Source organism: Acartia tonsa, chromosome 3, assembly GCF_053477335.1.
Source record: "Acartia tonsa isolate MP-2025a chromosome 3, ASM5347733v1, whole genome shotgun sequence".
Lineage (NCBI taxonomy): Eukaryota > Metazoa > Arthropoda > Copepoda > Calanoida > Acartiidae > Acartia > Acartia tonsa.
In genome coordinates this window covers 3606008-3628614 of record NC_137262.1, presented here as the reverse complement: position 1 = coordinate 3628614, position 22607 = coordinate 3606008, and the positions used below count along the sequence as shown (strand labels likewise).

Here is a 22607-nt window from a genome sequence, read left to right as displayed (position 1 = left end):
GGTTCACGCTCCTCCCGCCGACCAGACGGCCGCTGATACCGCCTTTCGTTTCCATCTCCATTTCCTGATAATAATCAATAATTAAATATTAAAATTTTAATATTGTAATATTTTAACATTTTTCATATATAAGACGACATTCAAAACGAAATACTTTACACAAATTATATTTATCAGGGATGCCAAATTTTAATTACTGTTTTCCCGATAACGCGAAAATTTAACGCAGTTACACAGTCTGCCTAAACAACCAACACACAGCAATCCAACAACCACCCCCGCAGCACCCATCACAGCCATAATAAAATGCTGCCAACTATTAGTCAACCAATCAATCGAGGTATTATACAAATGTACAAACCAATCTTCTGTCACCTCTACAACAAAAGCATTTGAATTAGCAGCCAATTCCGAAAGTTTAGCCTCTTCCACAGACTCCAACACCTGTCCTTTTTCTCCCTTATCCAGCAGATGCTCAAAATTCAATGGTACCTTCAACCAACTATCCTCCAGCCGTTTAGTCTGAACCAGCTGCATTCCTGCCCCCTTGTTGCCTAAATATAATCCAGGTTTAACTCTCACAAATACTGGATTTTTCCTACACTCGACAACCATCAACAAGGAAACATTTTTAACTAATCTTGTGAACGGTTCTACAGCAACAATTCTATCATCCATGAACAAAGAAAAATGACCAAGATAACACGGCAAATTTGCTCCTAAAGTCACATTCAACCATCTTTTTTTACATACAGACACAAGTTCCATCTCCCCTAGATGTTGTACCAACAAATTTCCGACTTGTTTGATGTTGGAATGAAACAAATTATTCTCCCAACACCCCTGTTCTGCCTGCAAAATCCTTTCCACCTGATGATATGAAGACGTTAACTGTAATAATAAAGCACCATCCTCCTCCTTTTTTCGCATCCAAGGAAAAAAATTCTTTTTAGCAGTTGTAATCCACAAAAATACATCAGAAACGTTGGTATGAAAATAATGCAAATCAGTCAGAAAGTCAGAAAACTCCACTTTTTTCCCCAGTTTCAATCCCAACGAAAACTGTGGAGAAATCGCCAACCAACTTTGGCCACCCTGATTATTAGCATCATCCGCCATATTAGAAAATGTAAACAAAGTTAAATTTACAATTTCAACAGTCCGAAAATAACTAAAATGACGTCTATCTTCCTGTGATTTATTGTGAACTATCACTCGATCAAGCCCAAGCCGCAGATCAGACTCCAGACAATGTGCACCAATGAACTGATCCTCAAGAAAACAACTGTTATCAGGTAACATTGAAATTTGTATATTTTTCAAATAACTTGTAATCTGAACTTCTTGAAAAGTATTAGGCACAAAGGTATTATTTAAATAAATACCATCCCCTCTGCACTGAGGGTCAATCCCATACGTCATCATATCATCATATAGAATGGTACCATTTATGAAATAAGTCATTGACCGGTCATAAAAAGCCACAGGCATACTCTCTGTTCCTCCATCCTTTTACAATCTTCACTAGAAATTAACTCATCACTACTAACAACAGCTGGTGCCCCTAAATGTAAGTGGCTATATTTGCCGCAATACCAGGTGTGAACCGTTCTGTCGACGTGACATTGTACCGCGGGCAAAAATCTCACTCCCACTTTTTTTAACAGGTGACCGCTGATTGTTCCATTAAACTCATGCTGACCAAATACTGTACATTCTGAAGCCCTCAACTCAGGACCGTCACCAACACACTTCTTTACTTGCACAGGTATCACATCAGCCCCACAGGGTATCAAACACAATCCCCAAATTAAAAAATATTTACCTGATTTGAATTTATTATTATGACCAGACATTATTAGCTGATAACTGTTCACCAATTCACCCGCAAATATCAACTGATTTAGCCTTTCATTGCAGGACAACTTTCCACCTACTAGCTTTGTCAGCACATATTTGTTATTAAAATGATCAAATAACAATTCATGAACTCTTATTATAATATATTTTTTAAATATTTATATAATATTTTTTTTTTTCAAAAATAATTATTATCAGCTCTCCTTTCCCTACTTTCTCCGTCCTCGAGTTCCTATCTGAACATGTACCACAGGACCCCCTACCTGAGATCTTAACCTCCTCCCAGTGTCCCATAAATATTTCGCCACCCGTGATCCACTTTTCTTAATTGTAACTAATCTTTCAGGTGAAGATTGCGGCGGCGCCGTAGTCAAAAACGACTGTTCCGATGGAAGCTCAACCTCGTCAAAATTACCCTCAACCACAGGAGCAGGCATCACAGATTCATCTGTCACTCCCACCTCTACTCCTTCCCCTACAGGTATAATTTCTCTATTAACGTTCCACCCATTTCCATCCCCTGAAACTCTGTCATTATCAACCTCAACCTCACTCTCCTTCTCCTTCTCCTGAATCTCGTCACTCTGTCTTTCCTCTGCCAATTCAAAACCATCATTTTCAGATGACAAATACACAACATCTTCACTCTCTCTCTCCTCTACAGTTTCTCTCTCTACAGGCATATTGTCAACCTCCAAAAATATCTCATCGGACGGACAAATTTCAGGTAAAGGGAAAACGTTAAAATTAACCTCCTCCCCTAAAACTTCCGTTCGAGCATGAATTTTTCGAATTTTATCCCGAGCCACAACCTGATTTTTCTTGACGGGATTATTCCCAAAAGGTGCCAACTCATACAATGCATCCGAAAATTTCTTAACTACAATAAAAGGCCCTCCATAGAAAGACTGTAATTTCTTGGACACGTCAGTCTTCACAATATTAAAGAAAGCATAACAAACATCTGTCACTCTTAATGCTTCCCTCTGTACTCTGTGTTTATTTTGAACCTCTAAATATAACTTGGATTTTGTAGAAATTCTCTTAATTACATCCTCCATATTTTTCAGAAATTCCAAATACGACCGCGAGGATGGAGATTCAACAGACTGGACTGGTGATAAAAAATCGAGGGGAATACGTGGCTGCCGACCGAAAACTAGAAAAAATGGAGAATATCCAGTTCTAGTACTCTTGGAGCAGTTAATCACCAATGTAGCCAAAGGTAATTTTTTAGCCCAGTCCTTTGTTCCATGATTTTCATCTACTTTCAAAGCAGCATACAAACTTTGATTTTGCCTCTCTACAGGATTCGAATTTGGATTCCTGGGGGGAATTAGGACAGTATCCACCCCCAATCCTTTCATCACACCTTTAAACACACTGCTTGTAAAATTTGTACCTCTATCCGATCTCAAAGCCCTAAATAAACCATAGGTAGGTACAAAATTTTCCAATATAGCCTTTACAGTTGTTTCAGTTTTAGCATCAACCAACGGACATGTAAAAACATATCTAGAAAATAAACAAACCATGATTAAGACAAATTTAACCGTCTGTCCTTGATGATAACATGGAGTCCAAGGTCCAACTAGATCCACTGACATATTAGCAAAAACTTCACTACTTTGAACAGAATGAGTTATAGGTGAAACATGTTTAGGATTACTTCCAGCCTTTTTCAAACATGTAATACAACTTCGTATTCTCGATTCCACAAACTTGTTCACGCCAGGCATAAAAAATCTCTCATTTATCTTACGTATTGTCTCCTGCACACCTCTATGTCCAGAACCATATCCACCATGAGCTGAATCAAATATATCATTGTATAAAGAAAGAGGCACTACAGGCCTCTCGACAAAACCCCCTTTGGCCAAAGGCTGTCTGAAAATTACAACCCCCTCTAGCACATACATATGGCCAATAAGATTGTACAATAGTTCTTTTCTGCCCGATAACTCCGCCCTCTCATAAGACGACAACTGTCTCCTTTCCAATATCCATAACCTTATTTCATTTAGGATCTCGTCCTGCTGAAGACTACTTTGCCAGACAAATTCAACATCCGCCTCATCCTCTGCAGAATGTACCTGCATAATAGAATAGATTTGATCCAGAAATGGTGAATCATCCAGGTAAGGATCCAAAATTTTATTATCTGTCTCTCTACACTCCTGACAATCCTTCAGTCGATGGTCCTTACAATCTAACTCAGTTCTCGACAAATAATCTACATTCACATGCTTAGTCCCCTGTCGATGGATAACTGTAAAGTCAAAACTTTGCAAAAAAGTTATCCATCGATAAGTGACACCGTTTATTGATCCTTTAGCCCAACGTTTATAATGCACTAGTGAAATACTGTCTGTCCGAACCAAAAATTCACGAAACCTACAAAAGTGTAAAAAATTCTTTAATGCATATACTAATGCACCTAATTCTCCTTTATAGGAAGGATAATTTTGTTCTGCAGCATTACACTTTTTACTACAGACACCAAACACTCTCTCTACACCATCCTGTTCTTGCGAAATAATCCCTGCAAAATACTGAGAACTATAATCTACATCCACGATAAAAAGATTAGGATTATCCCATTGAGGATAACCTTTACACATCTCAGTCTTGAACATTTCCATAAATTCAGTCCTTACTCTGTTCAATTCTTCTGTCCACTTTATTATAGTGTCATTCCTGTGACTATCCAACATGCACGACTTTTTGGCATAATCAGCAAAATATCCTCTGTAATAATTAGTAAATCCCAAAAATTTCTGCAACTCCTTCCCTGTTCTAGGCTTGCCCCAATCCTTAATCCGTTCCAAATATGCAGGATTCATTTTCAATCCATCGGCACTAATAATATGCCCCAAATAATGGCATTCTCTAGTCAATAAATCACACTTATCTAAATTCAATTTCAGGTTGACCTGCCTAAGAACTTGAAACAGTGCCTGCAGATGCTCCACATGTTCCTCTGGACTTGATGAAAACACGATCAGATCGTCCAAGTAACTGATACAGAATCCATACATACCTGGCAGGATAGACAGCACCTTATCCATCAGAGCACAGAACAGGCTGGGTGCATTACACAACCCAAATGGCAACCTGTTAAACAAATACATCCTGTTTGCTGCACTAAAAGCTGTCAACGGTTTAGAGTCTTCATCCATAGTCATCGAATGGTAGGCAGCTGTCAAATCAAGAGTACTGAACACCTTGCCAGAACCCAGCTTCGTCAGATTATCCGAGATCAGTGGCAGCGGCCACGCCACCCGCTTAGTCACGTTGTTCAGATTGCGGAAATCGATGACAAACCTCAACTTAGCCTCTGCTCCAGGTGCAGCCTTTTTTTTCACAGCAAAAATAGGACTAGACCAATCCGAGAAACCCTCCTCAATAATGCCAGCATCCAGCCATTTGGTTAACTGTTCCTTCAATTTAGCATCGTACTCTGGATTCAAAGGAATATTTCTGGCCTTCACAGGTTTAGCTCCAGGTAACAATTCTATATTATATGTCATTAATCTACAATCACCAATATCTGAATCATTCATTGAAAAGATATCAAAATTTTCCAAACAAATTTTAATAATCCTGGGTTTCAATTCTGGATTTTCCTTAATCATCTGGTTTTCATCTAACTTCAATTTTTGAATAATAAACTGTACCCGTTCATGCATTTTTTGCCCCGACAACTTTTCTGGCCTATCCAATTCATTAATTGTTTTATTACAGGTGACATCTTGATTATCCATGATGAAACAATGCCCCATCTTCACATTTCTCAGCAAGGTAATAGGTTTTATTGACGCATTAACCACATTAACCACGCAGGACCCATCTTTCCATGGCTGATACACCCCCTCAATAATCATAATCCCATTGCCACTTGTCATCTTAGAAGAATTAGGGGACACGTACCAAAGCCCATCATTCTTTAATCCAGTCACATGCACCACAGCGGTAGATCCTCCAGGATAAAAAATAGTTTTATCCAGCAACTTCACATTATACTTCGTTGAATATAACTCTCCAAACCCACCCCCCTCCTTTATCCCTGGCAAGGTAGGTTTAGATGGAATTTCAGAATTCATTCGTCCGGACAAAATAGGAATTTTCTGTATCTCCGCCACCACCTGTTTCTGTAAACAGGAATTAATAGGAACAGATTCCCCACAAAATTCAAACTTATCTTCATCCAAACAAATATTAATTTTATTCTTTTTCAGGAAATCAGATCCAAGATTTACCAACCTACTCGTCACCTCAGGTACATAAAATATCTCCGTAAACACAGCTTGAGTTCCAGCAAATCTAAATTTCAACTCAACATATCCAATAATATTAACTTTCTTTAAATCTACTGAATACGCTGATAATTTAGCAGGACAAAACTCAATTCCATGTTTATCAAGAATTTCTCTAGATACCAAAGAATTAAAATTATTTCCTGTATCAATAATTCCTAACTCCTTCACCGGAATATCAGCCCCAGGCACAAGAAATTCTAAATCCGCACAAATAGGCATTTTCGTTATCTTCAAAAACTTCACAATCTCTTGAAAACACTAGTCATTATAATTAATTAATATATCCATATATTTTAGATATACATCATTCCACTACACAGCAGTCAGCCCCCCATCTGTCACCAGCCGCCAACATACTGTTCAATTTATGAAATCCTGTACATCTCCCAGACTACCAGCATCACACAGCTACACTCCAAGCCTTTTCTTATACAAGTAAGTACCTCTTGAAGTATTCAACCTTGCATAGGTACCTATCAGAATATAATATATAGTAGATATATATATATATAAATATATATATATAATGTTTTCATTAACACGATCACACCTTGACTGAAGAATAAACAAGACAGTAATACTTTATAAAGTTGAGAGCAATAATGTGAATACAAAACAGCAAAATTAACTATTTACAGTACTATAGCCTATATAATGAATATGAATAAAAGAACGATCTATAAATTTCATCCTAAAATGAGATTTATACATCGAATCAATCATATCCATTACATAGGATATTGCTGAAAATTGTTTCTGGCTATGTCAGCAATCATAGCCTCATACTGTTTCTCATCTCTGCTCTTTTCAGAATCCACAACAGGCCCCACCTGATTGCCCCACCTATCCACAACAGGCCCCACCTGATTGACTGTCTTCTTCAGAAACTGCTCAGGTATTACCCTATTATTAGGCACTCCAGGACCCTCTTTCTTTTCACTACCGGCTGAGAAAAACTTAGCTTTGGTCTTTCCTATGCGAGAATCAGGAGCTGGCGGCTTGCCGTCTCTCTTCTGCCAGCAACTAGCCACTACATGACCTTTTTTCCCACAATACCAACAAATCATAGTTTTAGCCTTCGAATTCAGAGCCCCAATCACGTTCTCAACCTGATCCCAAGGAATATCATCATCCCCTTCAATCCACGCATTATTATCGCCAATCTCAGTCCTGCCCTCCATATCAGATACATGCACTTCACTGATTACAGGCCTAGCCTTTACCTCCCTAGAATCCTCTAGCCTCAACCCTTCCATAGCCTGAGAATAACAGGACGTTACATTTTCAGGTGAAACGTGTCCAGAACGAGCCCAGCTTATATAATGCTGACCTCTGCGAATCAAATAAGTCAAGAAAGCACTGTAATCTTCCAGGTAATGCATAGATTCAATGAAATTAGCCATATCTCTAGCTAAATCAGAAAACAGCAAATTCTTAGCCACATTATTGTAGAAATCACGCCAAGATTGTCTAGAAATTTGACCAGGATGCATAAGCCTAAACAGACGCAATTTAGCATTGAAAAACACATCCACATTCTGACCACTCTTTTGTTTCAGGGCGTAAAAGAATTCGGTAGCCGACTCTGTATCAGCAAAGGGTATCACCAACCTTCTTATCAACAGGTAATAACCTAAAGCACTTAGAGAAGCATTAGCCTCCGGCGTAATAAGCCTCCCCATCTTCTTCCCTTTGCACTCGAAAATCCTATTGTACAGGACGTCCTTGAAAAGCATAGGATCCTCCAACTTTGCGAACCGAGCAACCCTCCATAAGGATAAGAAATAATCCTCAAAATCAATGTTTCCATCCCAAAATGGAGCATCCCGCACAAAATCACTATCCCACTTGACTCCTCTTACAAGACAAAACTCCTTAAACTGCTCCTCTACACTCTGTTGGCTTACACTTCCGCCGGCCACCTTTTTATAGGCCTTAAGCACTTCAGCCCTTTCCTCAATTAATGGAAATATATCCAACAATTGATTCTCATATTCGGTCAGACAACTCTCACGAACATTCATCCAATTTCCATTCCCAACAGGACCCAAAAACTCAATCTGCGAAAACTTCAAATGTCCCGGAGCACTTTTCACCCTTTTAGCCTCAAAATTTGTAGAATCCAATTTAGCCTCCACACTCAAACGATTAATGAAAGATGTATTAAACGAATCATCTCCCGTCGCTTTGACTGCAGATACACTAGCCCCCATACTTGTCTCATACAAAAAACCGCTAATATCTCCATCCACTGGCAATTGCGCCACCTTTTTCTTAATAGTAGCCAAATCAACATCATAACCTAACTTCTTATGCTCATCAGAGTTCTTAAACTCTTTCACCTTATTCTCCAGCCGTTTATTCGCCGCCGTTAACTTATCCACCTGACCTTTGACAGTCGTATGCTCCTGCAACATTGCCCTAACATATTTTTTTATGCTTTCAGGCACAACGTCATTCTCCACCTCGCCCAACGCCAACTCCACATTCGCATTGGCACTTGCACCAGCATCCTCAGCCGCAGCATCCTCCTCCTCCCAATTTTCGGGAGTTCCATCATCATCCTGACTGTCATTCTCCCGAGGACGTTTAGGCGGCCGTCCACGCTTGCCTTCATTTTTACCCCGCTCTCCTTTTTCACCATCAGCCATATCCGAGCACTGGAACTAGATCCGCCGTGAAATTTAGATCAAAAGAGTTAAAGAATGAAATTCCACAGAAACCTGAAATATAAATCAAGTTAGAAATATAAAAATTAAAACAAAACTGTGAAAAATCCAAGATAAAAAAATATCTCAAAAAGTGATTGACTTCAAATTAAACACCACTTCCCCCACCCTTAACTCAGCAGCAGTTCTAAATAACACGTAGCACAATAAGACTGCGCCAAATGTGATATAGACAGACTTACATAAGTTAATGATAGAGTAGACTTAATGTTCAATTCAAAATGCAAACAGATTTTTAAGTATTTATTATATTGGATTAAATGCAGTTTTTGAGTAAATAAGATTATATATTGATACTATATTTAGAAATGATTAAATATGTTAATAAGTCAAAACTACTGATTATTCAAAGCTGGATAGTTCTGAAGTAGCAGGATGTCTGTCTGTATATCAGGACACCAATCAACAGGATGACTGTCTGTTTAATTAATACAATGTATTAATTAACTATGCACTTTGAAGGGGTAGAATATCTGCCTATACAAACTATCTAAAGTAGTAGGATGTCTGTGAATAGCTGTATTGGTCTTAATAAAGACTCGAACTCAAACCAGATAATGTTCTGTGTTAGGACTCTCAATATCAACTGACTTAAATATATTTTCTCTTTATTCTTTCTGAGAGCAATTAAAGAGTAATTAAGAGTAACAACTAACATATGTCTGCAAACTTAAATATATGACATCACAACATAAATATATGACACTATCAATACTCCATATTTTCATCAAGTTTCATTAGGATTTGCCAAAAAACTGGGGTGGGCTATATCGATTCCTACATTTCAAGTTTTCATGATTTTCTCTACTCCTATTCAAGATAGATGGTTGAAATTCAGGGATTGAATACTTTGATATTTTGCATAATTTTATGAAGTTTTATTGAGATTTACTTATTGGGGTTCTACCTTACATAAGAGTCCCAAATGTCGGAGTGGACAAATGCAGGAGTCCCAAACATCGGAGTGGACAAACGTAAGAATGGGACAAACGTCAGAGTGGACAAACATCAAGGTGGACAAACATCGGAGTGGAAAACATTGGAGTGGACATTGCTTAAATAAAACCTAGGAGTGTCTACTATTTTAATAATATTACAATTTTGAAATTTTTTATACCCCTGTCTACAAAATAATGACTATGGCTGTATCGCTCAGCCCCAGCTCAGTTTGTTCCACTCTGACGTTTGGGACTCATGCATTTGTCCCTCCAATGTTTTTCCACTCCTACATTTGGCATGGAACCAATTATTGGTTGGGGTGCTAGTTTGATTCCTAGATTTGTAAGTTTTAAGAATTTTTTTACTCCTATTAAAAATAATTTAAAAGGCTGGGTTTATACCCCCCATAATATATTAAGGGGGGTGATTACCCCAATCTCTAAAAAAATTACCCTTTTAAAAGCACCTCCCCCTGGATACTCCTGCACTCCACCTTGTAGTGACTAGGCCAACTTTATGGTCTCTGGTTTCAGGAAGCCCATTCAATTATGAGAAGTTCACATTATAAGAGCACTCTTATAGCATCCTCTCTATTAGCATTACATGTGTAATGCATTATAGACAGACAAATAGATATTGTGAGGGATCCTACACTTTATAACACCTTGTTTTGCATGGTAAAAATTGTTCCAATAGTTCTTGATATTGATATTTTATTTAAAAATTACAATAACTTGAATATAATGATGTTTAAAAAATGCTGAAATTATAGTTATATTTAGACTAGAAAAATGATTAACATACCTATAGAAGCATTAAATAATTCTCTTTTTAATTATAAAAAATATATTTTTTAGAAACAAGAATGAGAACAATGCATAGCAGTGTAAAATATAAATTGATATTTTTTTCAAAATTCCAAAACTATCCCGGGTCCTATAAGAAGCATCCATAAAACACAGAACTCAATAGGTACTGTAATTGTCAAAATCTTAAGCTGAAGACAAAAAAGATACTACTTTATATAATAGGATAATGAAATGCAGCTGTTTTAAGAGTTGCCAGCTTAATAATACAGACCGATTCAATAATTGTGTTAATATGTTATGATGTCTAACTTTAAAATGGTCTAATTATAGTTATATTTAGCCTAGAAAAATGATAAACATACCTATAGAAGCGTTAAATAATTCTCTTTTTTATAATATAATTTTTTTTTAGAAACAAGAACAAGAACAATGCATAGCAGTGTAAAATATAAATTGATATTTTTTTCCAAAATTCAATTCCCTCTGGTGATGTTATAAATAAAATATCAAAAGTCAAATTTAGGTGGATGTTATATGAATATATAAAGCTTCTTTACAGCCAAAAAAATTGGGGAAAAAAATATCATTTATGGAGCAACAACAAAAGTGGGTTTATCACAAAACCTCGATTTATTAGTCAGCTGTTCCACAAAAAACCAAGTCATTACCTATATATTATAAAGCAATGCCAGGCGATTAAAATGAGGTATTAAGCACTTTCTAACTCCAAAAATTGATTCTTCTAGAGCAAAAATTAGTTTAGCATTTTTGGTGACTTAAATTTGAAATTTGATTTGTAGCAAGATAAAAATATTAAAAAAACATACTTTTTTCTATCTAAGAGGCAAATTAATGGTATCAATATATTCGCAAATGTCTTATATACAGTTTAATACACTTTTAAGTCTATTATTTTTGGGCTTTGAGTGAACGTCGAATAAGGTTGATTTTATCTCAGTTATTAGTTAGCCCTTGTAGTTGTAAAAATAGGACAATACAAGATTTAATATATTTCATGTATTTTCATTTTGTCCATATTGACTATTGAGGGATCTTTTCCATGATAAGGTTTATCTTAAGGGATAAGACAACGTAGATTAATTGATGAACATCTTTAATTATGATAAAACAAGGATGACAACATCCATAAGTAGCAAAGCTCAAAAATTATGAATGGATATCGGGAAAAAATTACTATAAAACAGTGTCATGCAATAAACATTAATCTTAATAAGATAGGGAAATCAGGAAACCTAAAAAATCACGCAACCTTAAAAATCACGAAAATTACAAAATCTAGGAATCGATCTAGCACCGCAATCAATAGACAAATCTTAATGAAACTTGATATAAATATGTAGAATATGAGCATATTCAATCCCTGAAAATTTCAGCCGCAAATCCTGAATAGGAATAAAGAAAACCATGGTTAAATCTAAAAATCCAGGAATCGATCTAGCACCCCAATTAATAGAAAAATCGTAATGAAACTTAATAAAAATATGTAGAATGGAAATTTAAGCAATCCCTGAAAATTTCAGCTCATTAGCTTAAAACGGAATTGAGAAAATCACGAAAACATGAAAATCTAGGAATCAATCTAGCACCCCAAATAACAGACAGATGGACAAAACAATTTATAGAATAGATGGGCATATGTTATAAGAATCTTCACTAAAAATTTCAGCTGTCTATCTTTTAAAGAAGCCGAGAAAATCACGTTTCCCCCAATTTGTCTCAGACGGACGGACATTTCGAATTATAAAGTAGCTTTGCTACTAAAAAACACCCCTTCTGTTTATAAATATTATTGATTGAAAAGATTTGAAAACACTATTTTTGAACCAACCTATCAGAATTCAATTTAATTGGTTGAAATATTTTGGCATTACTAGTTTGAAACAAATCAATAACAATTCAAATAAAGTATCCAAGAATAAGATAAGTTATAAAAGTTTGGATACCAGTGTAATTTACAGCCCAATATCCTCTCCCTCTCTGGTGTTTCTTATTATTAAAAATTTAGTTCTACCTGGTATCAAGATTTGCATAGTTAGCATAGTTTGCTGGAGTATGATGTTGTTGCTCTGCTCCCAAGTTCACCTGGACACCTCCAATACCTGGAACCTGCTCGTTTGGTAAGTTGCTGCCACCACTAACAAAAGTAGATATTTTTTTTTCATACGTTAAATTCATACTTTTAAAAGCAAACCTATTCCATACTAATGGAATTACATGACCTTATTTTCTGATAGCTTAACGACCAATTGTAAAGTCGTTTTTTTCTCCTAATTCTAGAAGGGTAGACATTAGATATCATATTGAAACTAACACCTAACAAACAACCAACCCTTTAATTGCACGACCATTGCAATTGTCAGGAAGTTCTATGTACAATATACATGGTAATGAGTTTTAATGTAGGGATCTAAAGGGATAATACAATGTCAGATAAATTGATGTACATTCCAATTATGAAACACATAAATTAACCCTTCTGTAGGTAGATAACAAATAGTGAAAGAAACGTTTTAACACTCAACTTAATGAACCAACCAATCAAATTTTTATAATAGCTGTTAAGGTTAAGCATGCGAATAAGTAAACATTACTATCAACTTTAGGGACTAGTGTACCAAACAGGCCAATGTCACCTCCTCTCTGCACTGTTCCATGGCCAGATGAAAAAAGTTTATTTTAGTGTTAGGCAAAAATCAAATGACTTTGCAATTGTTTCAGTAAGTAGGTCTAATAACACCCTTTGCTAATTTTAAAATCCAACTAAATCTAATTTTTGAAAAATTTAAGTTTGAAAATTTCTAGTTCAAATTTCATCCCTAAGAGCTTACACTCATCCGTGATAAAAAAAAACAAATATTCATACTTTTCAATTCTTTACAACTTTGCTTTTATGAAGTCTTTCATAAAACCACCCTCTACATGATTTATTTGAGGCTGAATTTCCGTGACCTTAGCAAAGCAACTGATAAAAATGGCCATTGATTAACTCCCTTCAGGAGTGGTTTTATGAAGAACTTTATAAAAGCAAACTTGTTCAAAATTTTAAATTAATAATCTTTGCTTTTCTTGTCATGATTGTTTGGTAATTCCTAGGGGATGAAAATTGAACTTAAAATTTTCAAATCTAATTATCTCAAAAATTAGATTTAGTTGGATTTTAAAATTAGCAAAGGGTGTTATTAGACGTACTTACTGATACAATTGCAAAGTCATTTTTGCCTAACACTAAAATAAACTTTTTTCATCTGGCCATAGAACAGTGTCTGGTTTTAATGACTCTTCTTATAAGATAACTAATTCATAACAATAACATAACTGTCCACTAATAAAATTATCCTTTCCTAGCAGAATGAGGTAGAATGGATGGATTTGAGATTCCAGCAGATTGATAATGATAGTTCATGTAGCTGTTCCTCTGACTGGCTTGCTGAATACCTGTAAAAAGAAAATGAAATGTTCATTGAATACATCAATATTAATAATTAATATTCTATACAAAATATGGAACTTTTTTGAATAAGGCAGAATGTTAAAATATCTTCATATTATTTAGAAAGATAATAAAATGAGAACATTAAGTTAGAAACAAATTTTTAGGTATTTGATAAGGTACGCAAATAAATTCGAATGATGAAAAGGTAGATTTTCATCTAGTACAAACACTCCTCTTTATTGTCTCATTCTCGCCGAATATGGCAGACGTTAAAATTATTTTACTGTAAAGCATGACTCCTTAATGACGCTTTTGAATTAGGGCTTTACAGATGTTGTGTAGGTGATTATTGAGTATCTGTTGGCTAACAAACTATACCTGGATGATATGCAGAAGGTGTATGAGATGGATAAACTAGTTGCTTCATATTGGCATGATGATTTTGAATCCTGAAATATTAAAACCAAATCAAATTTGAAATAGACAAAACTCTTTAATAAAATAGGGTGGTACCATAAACATTAAATATAGTAAAAAGAAGCTGACAATTGAAACTACGGAATAACATAGAAAATAATAATATTCAATGTACAAATTGTATCTGTTTTTGTATTACTCTGTCACAAACAGTTAAACAAAAGTTACAATAGATTTAAAGTCAATACCTTGTATCATAAGCAGATAAGTTTTGATCCATAGTCTCTGAAGTATTATATCCGGAATTTGAGCCAGTATTATCTTGAATCATCTCTTCTGGTTGAACTTGCTGTTGCTGAGCCGCCATAACAGCTGCTGGCGGCTGTGCTGCAGCTGCTGTTGGCAACTGTTGGGGCTGGTGGTGCTGCTTTCTTTCCTGGTGTTGGCTGTTACCTGCTCAAAACATATTTTTAGTGTTTTTTTGAGAAAATATAAAGGAGAATTGCTATATAGGTAGGTAAGTCTTATTTGTCTTAAGAATTAATCCTGAACTAACAGAAAGTCCGTCCGTTTGTCTTTCTGTGTGTGTGTATCTCTTCCTGTAACCGATAACCGCTTGACCGATATATTGTTCTCCTTTTTAGTGAAGCTTATTATAGGTCCAGTAAAGTTTTATAGCTATTTAGAGCGGGTACCTCAAACCTCCCAAGAGAAATCACCCAGGGAATAAAATATCCCACCGCTAAATATTACTTTTTCTTTTTTAAATTAAAATTGAAAGTGTAGGGTTGACCTACCCCTTGACTTACCCCTAGTCTCAAGTGTCCCTAGAGGCTTCTAGTGGCGTTTACGCTAGTTGCTAGATAATAAAGGTAAATTCTATTAATTGCTTAAATTTCTTTTGAACAAAAGAGACAAACTTATCATAAATATGATTTTGTTCATTGATTTATATAACTTTTTACCATCATTAATAATTTTATTGTACCTGAAGAACTGGTAGTAGAGATGGTAGGTGTAGGATTACTGGACACATGGTGCTGGTGATGACTCATGTAGCTGGTATGGTTGCCAGTACTTGATGTGCTAGGGATCTTTCTTTCAGGGTGCACAGTTATTTGTTGTTTCGATTTTGATTCCTAAAATATTAATTTATTATTATATTTAAATTAAATTCATCCACGTAATAAGTTTATGTGTCCATAAAGATATCCTTTTTTTAAAAAAATGCCTAACCTCTGCTGACAAAATAATAAAATAATAAGTATATATAGTAAATTTTGGTCAAATAAAGGTAAAATTATATAGTAAATTTTGGTCATATAGTATGATATAGTATCCAAATTCATCCTATATAGTATTTATAGTATATATTAATAGTATGCAGTGGTCGCCCTGTAAATTAGAACAAAAACAGACGAAAAATATTTCCCTACCCCCCTTTTTTTCTTATTATTATTAGAGCGAGAGGCCATTGGTCTAGAAGGAAGAGATCAAGCTATTTTATGGAAATCTGTAAGTTAACTCTTCAAAGACCATTGAGCAAAGAAATAAAAAACAATCATCCCATTAATTTTATGTTTTGTATTTTAAAAGTACCTTTTCTAAAATCTGTTTTTGTCGGGCAGAATCATCTTTGGGCTGTCTGGGAGATTTAGAATCCTTTCTTATTTTACTTAGAGGCGGTGGAGGGGTGGCCGGCTTCTCTGTAAACTCATACACATTCTAAATGAAGATAGTTTTATAATCTTTATTATATATATATTTAGTTTTTCAAGTGCTTTACCTCTAAGATCACCTAAACCCCGGACCATTATATTTTAATAAATAGAAAATAGGAGGAAGGGAAGCTTTTTTCTCTATACCTAACCCATATGGGGATATCTTGTTCTCAATATAAACTAACCTAACCTAAAATAATGAAAAGTTCGCTCTTATGAGCTGGAAAGTAGTTGAACAATATGAAAAGTACACGTGACCTGTGCTTGAAGAAACTTATGTTTACCTGACTATCTTGTGGTTGACAAAGTGGTCCAGATATGTTAGAATCGTCCTGCTTATTTCTTCCATCCATCTGAAAATAAACAAAGTAAACAGCCTAACAAGCATTACATAAAACATACAAAGTTACAGACATAGTGAGGAAGAGCAAGCTTTATAGAACCCTATGTTCGTGTTAAATTCTAGGTGCATTTTCTTAATTCAGAGCCAGGAGTGTATATTCTTCACAAGATTAATTTTTTTCCCCTGCTGCAAATTTTTATATTTTTTTTCCTCATTGTTTTTTTTCAAGCAAGGAAGGGTGAAAAATAGAAAATTATTTCAGAAATCTTTTTTTTATATAATCCCCCATCCCACAATTTTTTTGTTGCAGAATATACACCCCTGATCGGAGCTGAAATACTTATTTTATTTCTAATTAAACATTTCATTAGCAGTTGTCAGGAAAATTATGACTTAGTTCAGATCGCGTCATAATTAAAGACATTTGAAAAGATTATATCCTTATACTAAAGTAACAGGATGACTGTTTGTGTGTCTGTGTGTTTGTACCGAAGGATCTCGCTAACCGCTTAACAGGGTAGCTTCTCATAGGTCTCGGGAAGGTTTATAACTATTTTGGGGGAGGGTACCACCATCCTCCCAAGAGAAATAAAAAAGTCGAAAAAATTTAAATATTTGAGAGACTTGATCGAAACATAAAGAGGTATCGTAGAATTTGAAAGCGATAAAGAGGTATCGTATAGACTTGGACAAAAAACAGTTAAAGTGCCTTTAGAGGCATCTAGGGGCGAAGCTGCTAGTTGCTACTATTTCAATAGCATGACGTTAATCAAAATTCACCAATAAGACTGTTTTCACGTTATTAATAGTTAATCTCTTTTGCAGCCAAGCCGCAGGTTTCAACAAGTTAGCATGAACAATAAGATATATAAGTTGGAAAGAATTTTCATGTTAGAGGGAGATTTTAAATCTGCATTAAATTATAAGGATTTTTTATAAAATTCGTTTTTTGTAGAATTCTTTTTCTAAAAGCGGAAATACAATTTAAGTTAATTAATTTTGACATCCGTGATAGGTGGATTGAAAACTACCTGCGCTCTAATTGGTTGAATGATGTACGACACTTAAGCTTCTCCAACAAGAGCGCAGATTTTTTAAATCCACCAATTACAGATGTCAAAATTAATTAACTTAAATTGTATTTCCGCTTTTAGATAAAGAATTATACAAAAAAAAGAATTTTATAAAAAAAAAATCCTTAAAATTTGATGCAGATTTCAAATCTCCGTCCAAAATTAAAATTCTTTCCAACTTATATATCTTGATGAACAATGCTAAAGATGAAGTCAGTGTTTACCTTGATGTCTTTAATGGCTTGTTCTTCGGTAGGAATACTATCAAGATTAAAGTCTCTGTCCAAGTCATTCAGAGCTTGGGATATTTCTATCTGCATGGTTACTCCATCATCCTACAAATAATAGTTATTTTTGGCAACGTAATAAAGACAGCTTTCTGCGGATAGGAAAATGAAAAATTATAAAATTAAAACCAGTTTTTGTTAGCCCTGAGTAGCCGAAAGCCCGTGCTAACATAACAGGTAATATTTTTTTAATTTTTATTTTAATATTCGTGGAAAATTGTCTGTAATACGATGCTATACATAACTTTTTTCAGTATGGCTGAAAACCGCCATACTGGAATAGTTATTTCTTGCATCGTATTACAAACGGCTTTCCGCGGATAAAATTAAAGAATGTACAATTACAAGATTAAAACCAGTTTTTTAGCCCCTAGGTGCCGTAGAGATTGCGGGTTGTAATAGTTATTTCTCGCATCGTATTATAAACGGCTTTCCGCGGATATAGAATGTACAATTATTGTACATTTTTATATTCGTAGAAAGCTGGATATAATACGATGCTAGACATAGTTTTTTCGTATGGATGAGAACCGGTTCCTATCCACCGGATTCGAATGAATACGAGAAAAATAATTATAGTTCATTCAGGGATCTAGAGGGATAAGACAATGGACGATAAACTGACGTACATCCCCAATGAAGATGAGCAAAATTATCTGTTCTGTAGATTAAAATTATTGATTGCAAAAGTTACTTTTAACATCCAACTAAACTCAAGACTGAAGAGGGTGCAATGTCCACCGAAATATATTTCAATAAATAGCTGGGAGGTATCAAAGACTTTTTCACTCAGTGAATTTATCTGGAAACACTATTTGTTTGAATCAACTTATCAAGATTTAATTAAAGTACCCAAAGTTTTCATGCAACGAATGCGAGAACGAACTTGTAAAACATTTGGGTACTATTATAATTCACTGCACTTCCAACCTAACTTAATGTATAATTATACCTGATTTAATAATTCTTCAGGTCTAAATGTTTTCAATTCTTCAATCACATGTTCTTCAGGATTCTAAAATATTGAGCCATGATAGAATAGTCATATATTTCCAAAACATTTTATGTATCTAACACTACTGTCTTTAAAGCATAACGTCCAATAGCATAATTTTTTTCGCAGTAATGTATTTTTTCCTTCATATTGTAACTTAGAAATGATATGCATAATTTGAGATATTACAAACTTTGGTTGCAATTTTAATTTGAATTATTTATTAGGTATGGGAGGGTAATGGTACCCTCCCCCAAAATAGTTATAAACCTTCCCGGGACCTATGAGAAGCTACCCTGTTAAAGAGAACCCGATCGTTTCAGCGGTTAGCGAGATCCTTCAGTACAGACAAAAAAAAAGATTATTACTTTATATAGTAGGATAGGATAGAAGGTCAAACTTGATTATTTGTCCCTATGCAATTAATTTTTAGCTCTCCAAACGGTGGATTGAAAATTAGAGTAGAGTAAAACACTAGAGGAAGAAAGGGTTAAATAACTGTATCTCCCCATCTTAACCACCTTGTGCAACCTTTCTATTGGATAATTGAAAATCAACCAATGGTGTAGCTTATATTAACACAGCTAAGTAGCAGAAAATAATTTAGAAGCAGACGAAAGAGTTCTTTGAAAAGGGAGGTAGTTGTCTGTATATAAATCTATACTATTGATCTGTTGATTGAAACCATTTTATGAATTAGGCATACCTTACTATCAGCTGGAGGTTTTGAATCCGGGGTAGGAACAGGAGTGTGGGTTGGTGATATTGTCCCCACTGAATTGAGGCTGAACACACCAGGTGAACTCGCCACATCAGGTCGCTCTCCTTAAAAATAAACCAATTGCTTTTTTCTAGAATCTATCCAAAGATGGTTAAAGTTGTGTCTTCTGCTGTGTTATATGTGTGTTTTATCTAGTGATAGCAATCCGTCAAATTTTTGGGCCGGATTCGGATTCCGGATTCTTAAAAGAATCCGTCAAAAAAATGGCGGATTCCGGATTATTATTTTTGGCGGCTTCCGGATTCGGATTCCGGATTCTAGCAGTGTTTTAAAAGGATTTTTTAAATAAATTTTAAAAATTAAGTGCATCATATATCCTAAAAATTAATGTTCTGGTGTTCTCTATAATTCACTTTCGATAATCAAACCAGATTTTAAAAGATTTTATACAGCATGACCCTCGAAAAAGTATTTTTAAGCATCTGCAGCCCTTATTTCTCAATGAATTATAAAAAATGCTTATGTCCTTGTTCTCCATAGTATTCCACATAAGTAGATATAAAAATATTTTTTTTACCTCCATTAACACCGGAGATTTTTAGAGCTAAAGTTTTGAAAAAGTGACTGAGAAAAAGAATTTTTTTTTGTTTCTCTTATTTTTTGGATGGTTATATTATGTTTTTCTGGCAACTGAATAATGATACACAAAGAAAAACAAGTTAACTAATTATTTCTTTTTTATTCCACCAAAAAATATAAATTTTTAATGGCAAAAAATACTACTGAATGAATTGATTATTTGCAAATTTTAGGTTATTTATTAACCCTTATTTGAGAAAAGGATTAATTATGACAGTTGCTCCGCCTACTTTTCTGACATCTCAATAATTTAATAGGGGGTTAATTAAGCTTTTTAGACAAAAAAATTATTATGTTTTAATTTTATTTTCTTTATAACTTTTTAGTTATTAAAGTTAGGATTGTGAAACAAAAACAATTTTCCTGCTATATTCATAAAGATTTATTTGATTTTTTAATCTTAAACAATTTTGCCTAATAAGTAAGTTTTTCAAAATATCATTAAACTAAAAAGACTCAAAAAATATGTGTAAAAAAATGCTTTTAACTCAAAAACTAAATTTTTTATTTCATTTTTGTATGAAGTTTCAGCTAGTAACAAAAATAAAAGGATTTCTACCTTAATTTTGCTTAAAAAGTCGTTTCATGTTAAAAGTTACTTTTTCCTCAGTCACTTTTTCAAAACTTTAGCTCTAAAAATCTCCGGTGTTAATGGAGGTAAAAAAAATATTTTTATATCTACTTATGTGGAATACTATGGAGAACAAGGACATATGCATTTTTTTATAATTCATTGAGAAATAAGGGCTGCAGATGCTTAAAAATACTTTTTCGAGGGTCATACTGTATGTAATGATGATAATCTTTGCTTTCAAAAAAAGGCAGTTGAAAGAAAAAACTTAAGACGCTAATTTTAGCCTACCATTTAAGAATCCGGAATCCGCTATTAAAAAACGGATTCCGGATTCGGATTCCAAAATTTACCAAAAATTGGGCGGATTCCGGATTGCCAACCCTAGTTTTATCATAAGAGTAATGAAAACGCCTTGGCTAAAAACAGTTGCAACGTATTATGATTACTTAGTACTTCTAGACAATTGTCATGTAATCAAAGGACTGTTTGACGGTTATAGAAAGTATGAAAGTGCTTTGGTAATTACTAAAAAGGTCTGACACTATGTTGTAATAATCTTCTCCACAGGGGTATAAATCAATTATAGATTACTAAAAGATGATAACATATATAATATTTAATTCACTGTCTACGAATATCTGCATTCTGCACTGCATGTATGGTTTAAAAGTCCCGCTACGGGTGCAATGACACCCCTTACCTATGTTCACAGAGATCTGACATAATGCGGGGATGCTGTAGCTGCTCTTGGATCTTTTCTTCTCTCCTCTTTTATCTTTTACAATTTCAGCAACCTGGGTTTTCGTATGCTTTATTTTCACACTTATTTTAGCAGCAAAGCTTTTTTCCCCCAAAAAATAATGGACTGTTATTTTACAAAGACTGCAACTTTCTTGCGATTTGGCGGATATTTTTAAACACATAAATTGATTGAAATTCAAAGAGCTATTATAAGAGAAAATACAATATTCAAATTCAACGCTAAGTGAGTCAATTTGTCAATCAATTTTAAACTTTTAAAAAAATTGTTAACTCAAAATTAACGGTTTACGGACTAAGATTAAAATAAATATCAAAGTTAAAATTAAGTACTTAAAATAAACATTCCTTTTCGTCATCAATTGTAGTTCTCTGTTCATGAGTCACGTCTCTTGATGTAAGATCAGCTGTTTCTTCCCTTCTATTGTTTTCAATAATTACTTGCGGATTATTTTGTTGTTCTGGTAATAAAACTTGGGAAGTTGGCAGAACTTCTGGTAAAGCATCCTAGTAAAGAAAACTAATGTTAGAATTTGAAAACATAATATTCAAATATTATATAAAATGTTTCAAACAAGCAAACAACAATCAGAAATAGTGAAGGAAAAAAATATATGAAATTGCAGACAAAGTACCTAATCTAAAGAATAAATATTTTTTAGTCTTACAAAATTTCATCTAGAATAGAAAACAACTAAAATCTTTCACATCTGTATTTTTGTAGAAAGACTGACAGACCAAGTAAATCAAATAAGGGAAAGGTAGGTTGCGGGTAAAATCCGTAAAGGTTGTGTGTTTCAAGTTAAAACAGTAGAAAAACGATAAAAAATTATGTTAACTTTTTAAAAAAATTTGTTGTCTATAGTTCTTTTCAATAAGAAATACACATATTTAGTGAATATTATCGTTCTTCTACTATTTTTAAACCTTAAAACACACACTTTTACGGATTTTACCCGCAACCTTTCT

At 34.3% G+C, this 22607-nt stretch overlaps 2 protein-coding genes and 1 long non-coding RNA gene across 4 annotated transcripts in view; 2 read left to right on the top strand and 1 right to left on the bottom strand.

The window, feature by feature from the left end:
• Positions 1 to 22607, bottom strand: part of LOC145313078 (uncharacterized) — a 54144-nt gene that overhangs the window by 15898 nt on the left and 15639 nt on the right. Inside the window, exons 12-23 of the mRNA XM_080152343.1 lie at positions 21989 to 22145; positions 21580 to 21675; positions 19652 to 19770; positions 18904 to 18966; positions 17889 to 17999; positions 16533 to 16601; positions 16127 to 16252; positions 15516 to 15666; positions 14776 to 14980; positions 14489 to 14559; positions 14022 to 14112; positions 12689 to 12814 (exon numbers count right to left, since the gene is read on the bottom strand). Coding sequence (XP_080008469.1) covers positions 12689 to 12814; positions 14022 to 14112; positions 14489 to 14559; positions 14776 to 14980; positions 15516 to 15666; positions 16127 to 16252; positions 16533 to 16601; positions 17889 to 17999; positions 18904 to 18966; positions 19652 to 19770; positions 21580 to 21675; positions 21989 to 22145 — 1385 coding nt within the window. The remainder of the gene's footprint in view (positions 1 to 12688; positions 12815 to 14021; positions 14113 to 14488; positions 14560 to 14775; positions 14981 to 15515; positions 15667 to 16126; positions 16253 to 16532; positions 16602 to 17888; positions 18000 to 18903; positions 18967 to 19651; positions 19771 to 21579; positions 21676 to 21988; positions 22146 to 22607) is intronic.
• LOC145313069 (uncharacterized) lies at positions 2765 to 8131 on the top strand. The gene is made up of 8 exons (XM_080152333.1): positions 2765 to 3085; positions 3885 to 3998; positions 4788 to 5365; positions 5605 to 5661; positions 6099 to 6139; positions 6477 to 6614; positions 6991 to 7074; positions 7468 to 8131. Exons 3-7 carry the CDS (start codon positions 5176 to 5178, stop codon positions 7048 to 7050), a joined length of 486 nt encoding a protein of 161 aa, XP_080008459.1. The 5' UTR covers positions 2765 to 3085; positions 3885 to 3998; positions 4788 to 5175; the 3' UTR covers positions 7051 to 7074; positions 7468 to 8131.
• Positions 7464 to 9613, top strand: LOC145313070 (uncharacterized). Of its 2 annotated transcripts, XR_013877231.1 has the most exons (3): positions 7464 to 7552; positions 7739 to 7804; positions 8626 to 9613. It is a non-coding gene; the product is annotated as an uncharacterized LOC145313070 (long non-coding RNA). The 2 variants fall into 2 exon arrangements; XR_013877230.1 differs by lacking the exon at positions 7464 to 7552 and having other exon boundaries at positions 7667 to 7804.

Coding starts and splice junctions, on each gene's coding strand:
- LOC145313069 (XM_080152333.1), top strand. CDS start 5,176: ATGACAAACCTCAACTTAGCCTCTGCTCCAGGTGCAGCCTTTTTTTTC. Junction 6,140..6,476: donor CAACCTACTCGTCACCTCAG/GTACATAAAATA, acceptor CATATATTTTAG/ATATACATCATTCCACTACA. Junction 6,615..6,990: donor CCAAGCCTTTTCTTATACAA/GTAAGTACCTCT, acceptor TGCTCTTTTCAG/AATCCACAACAGGCCCCACC.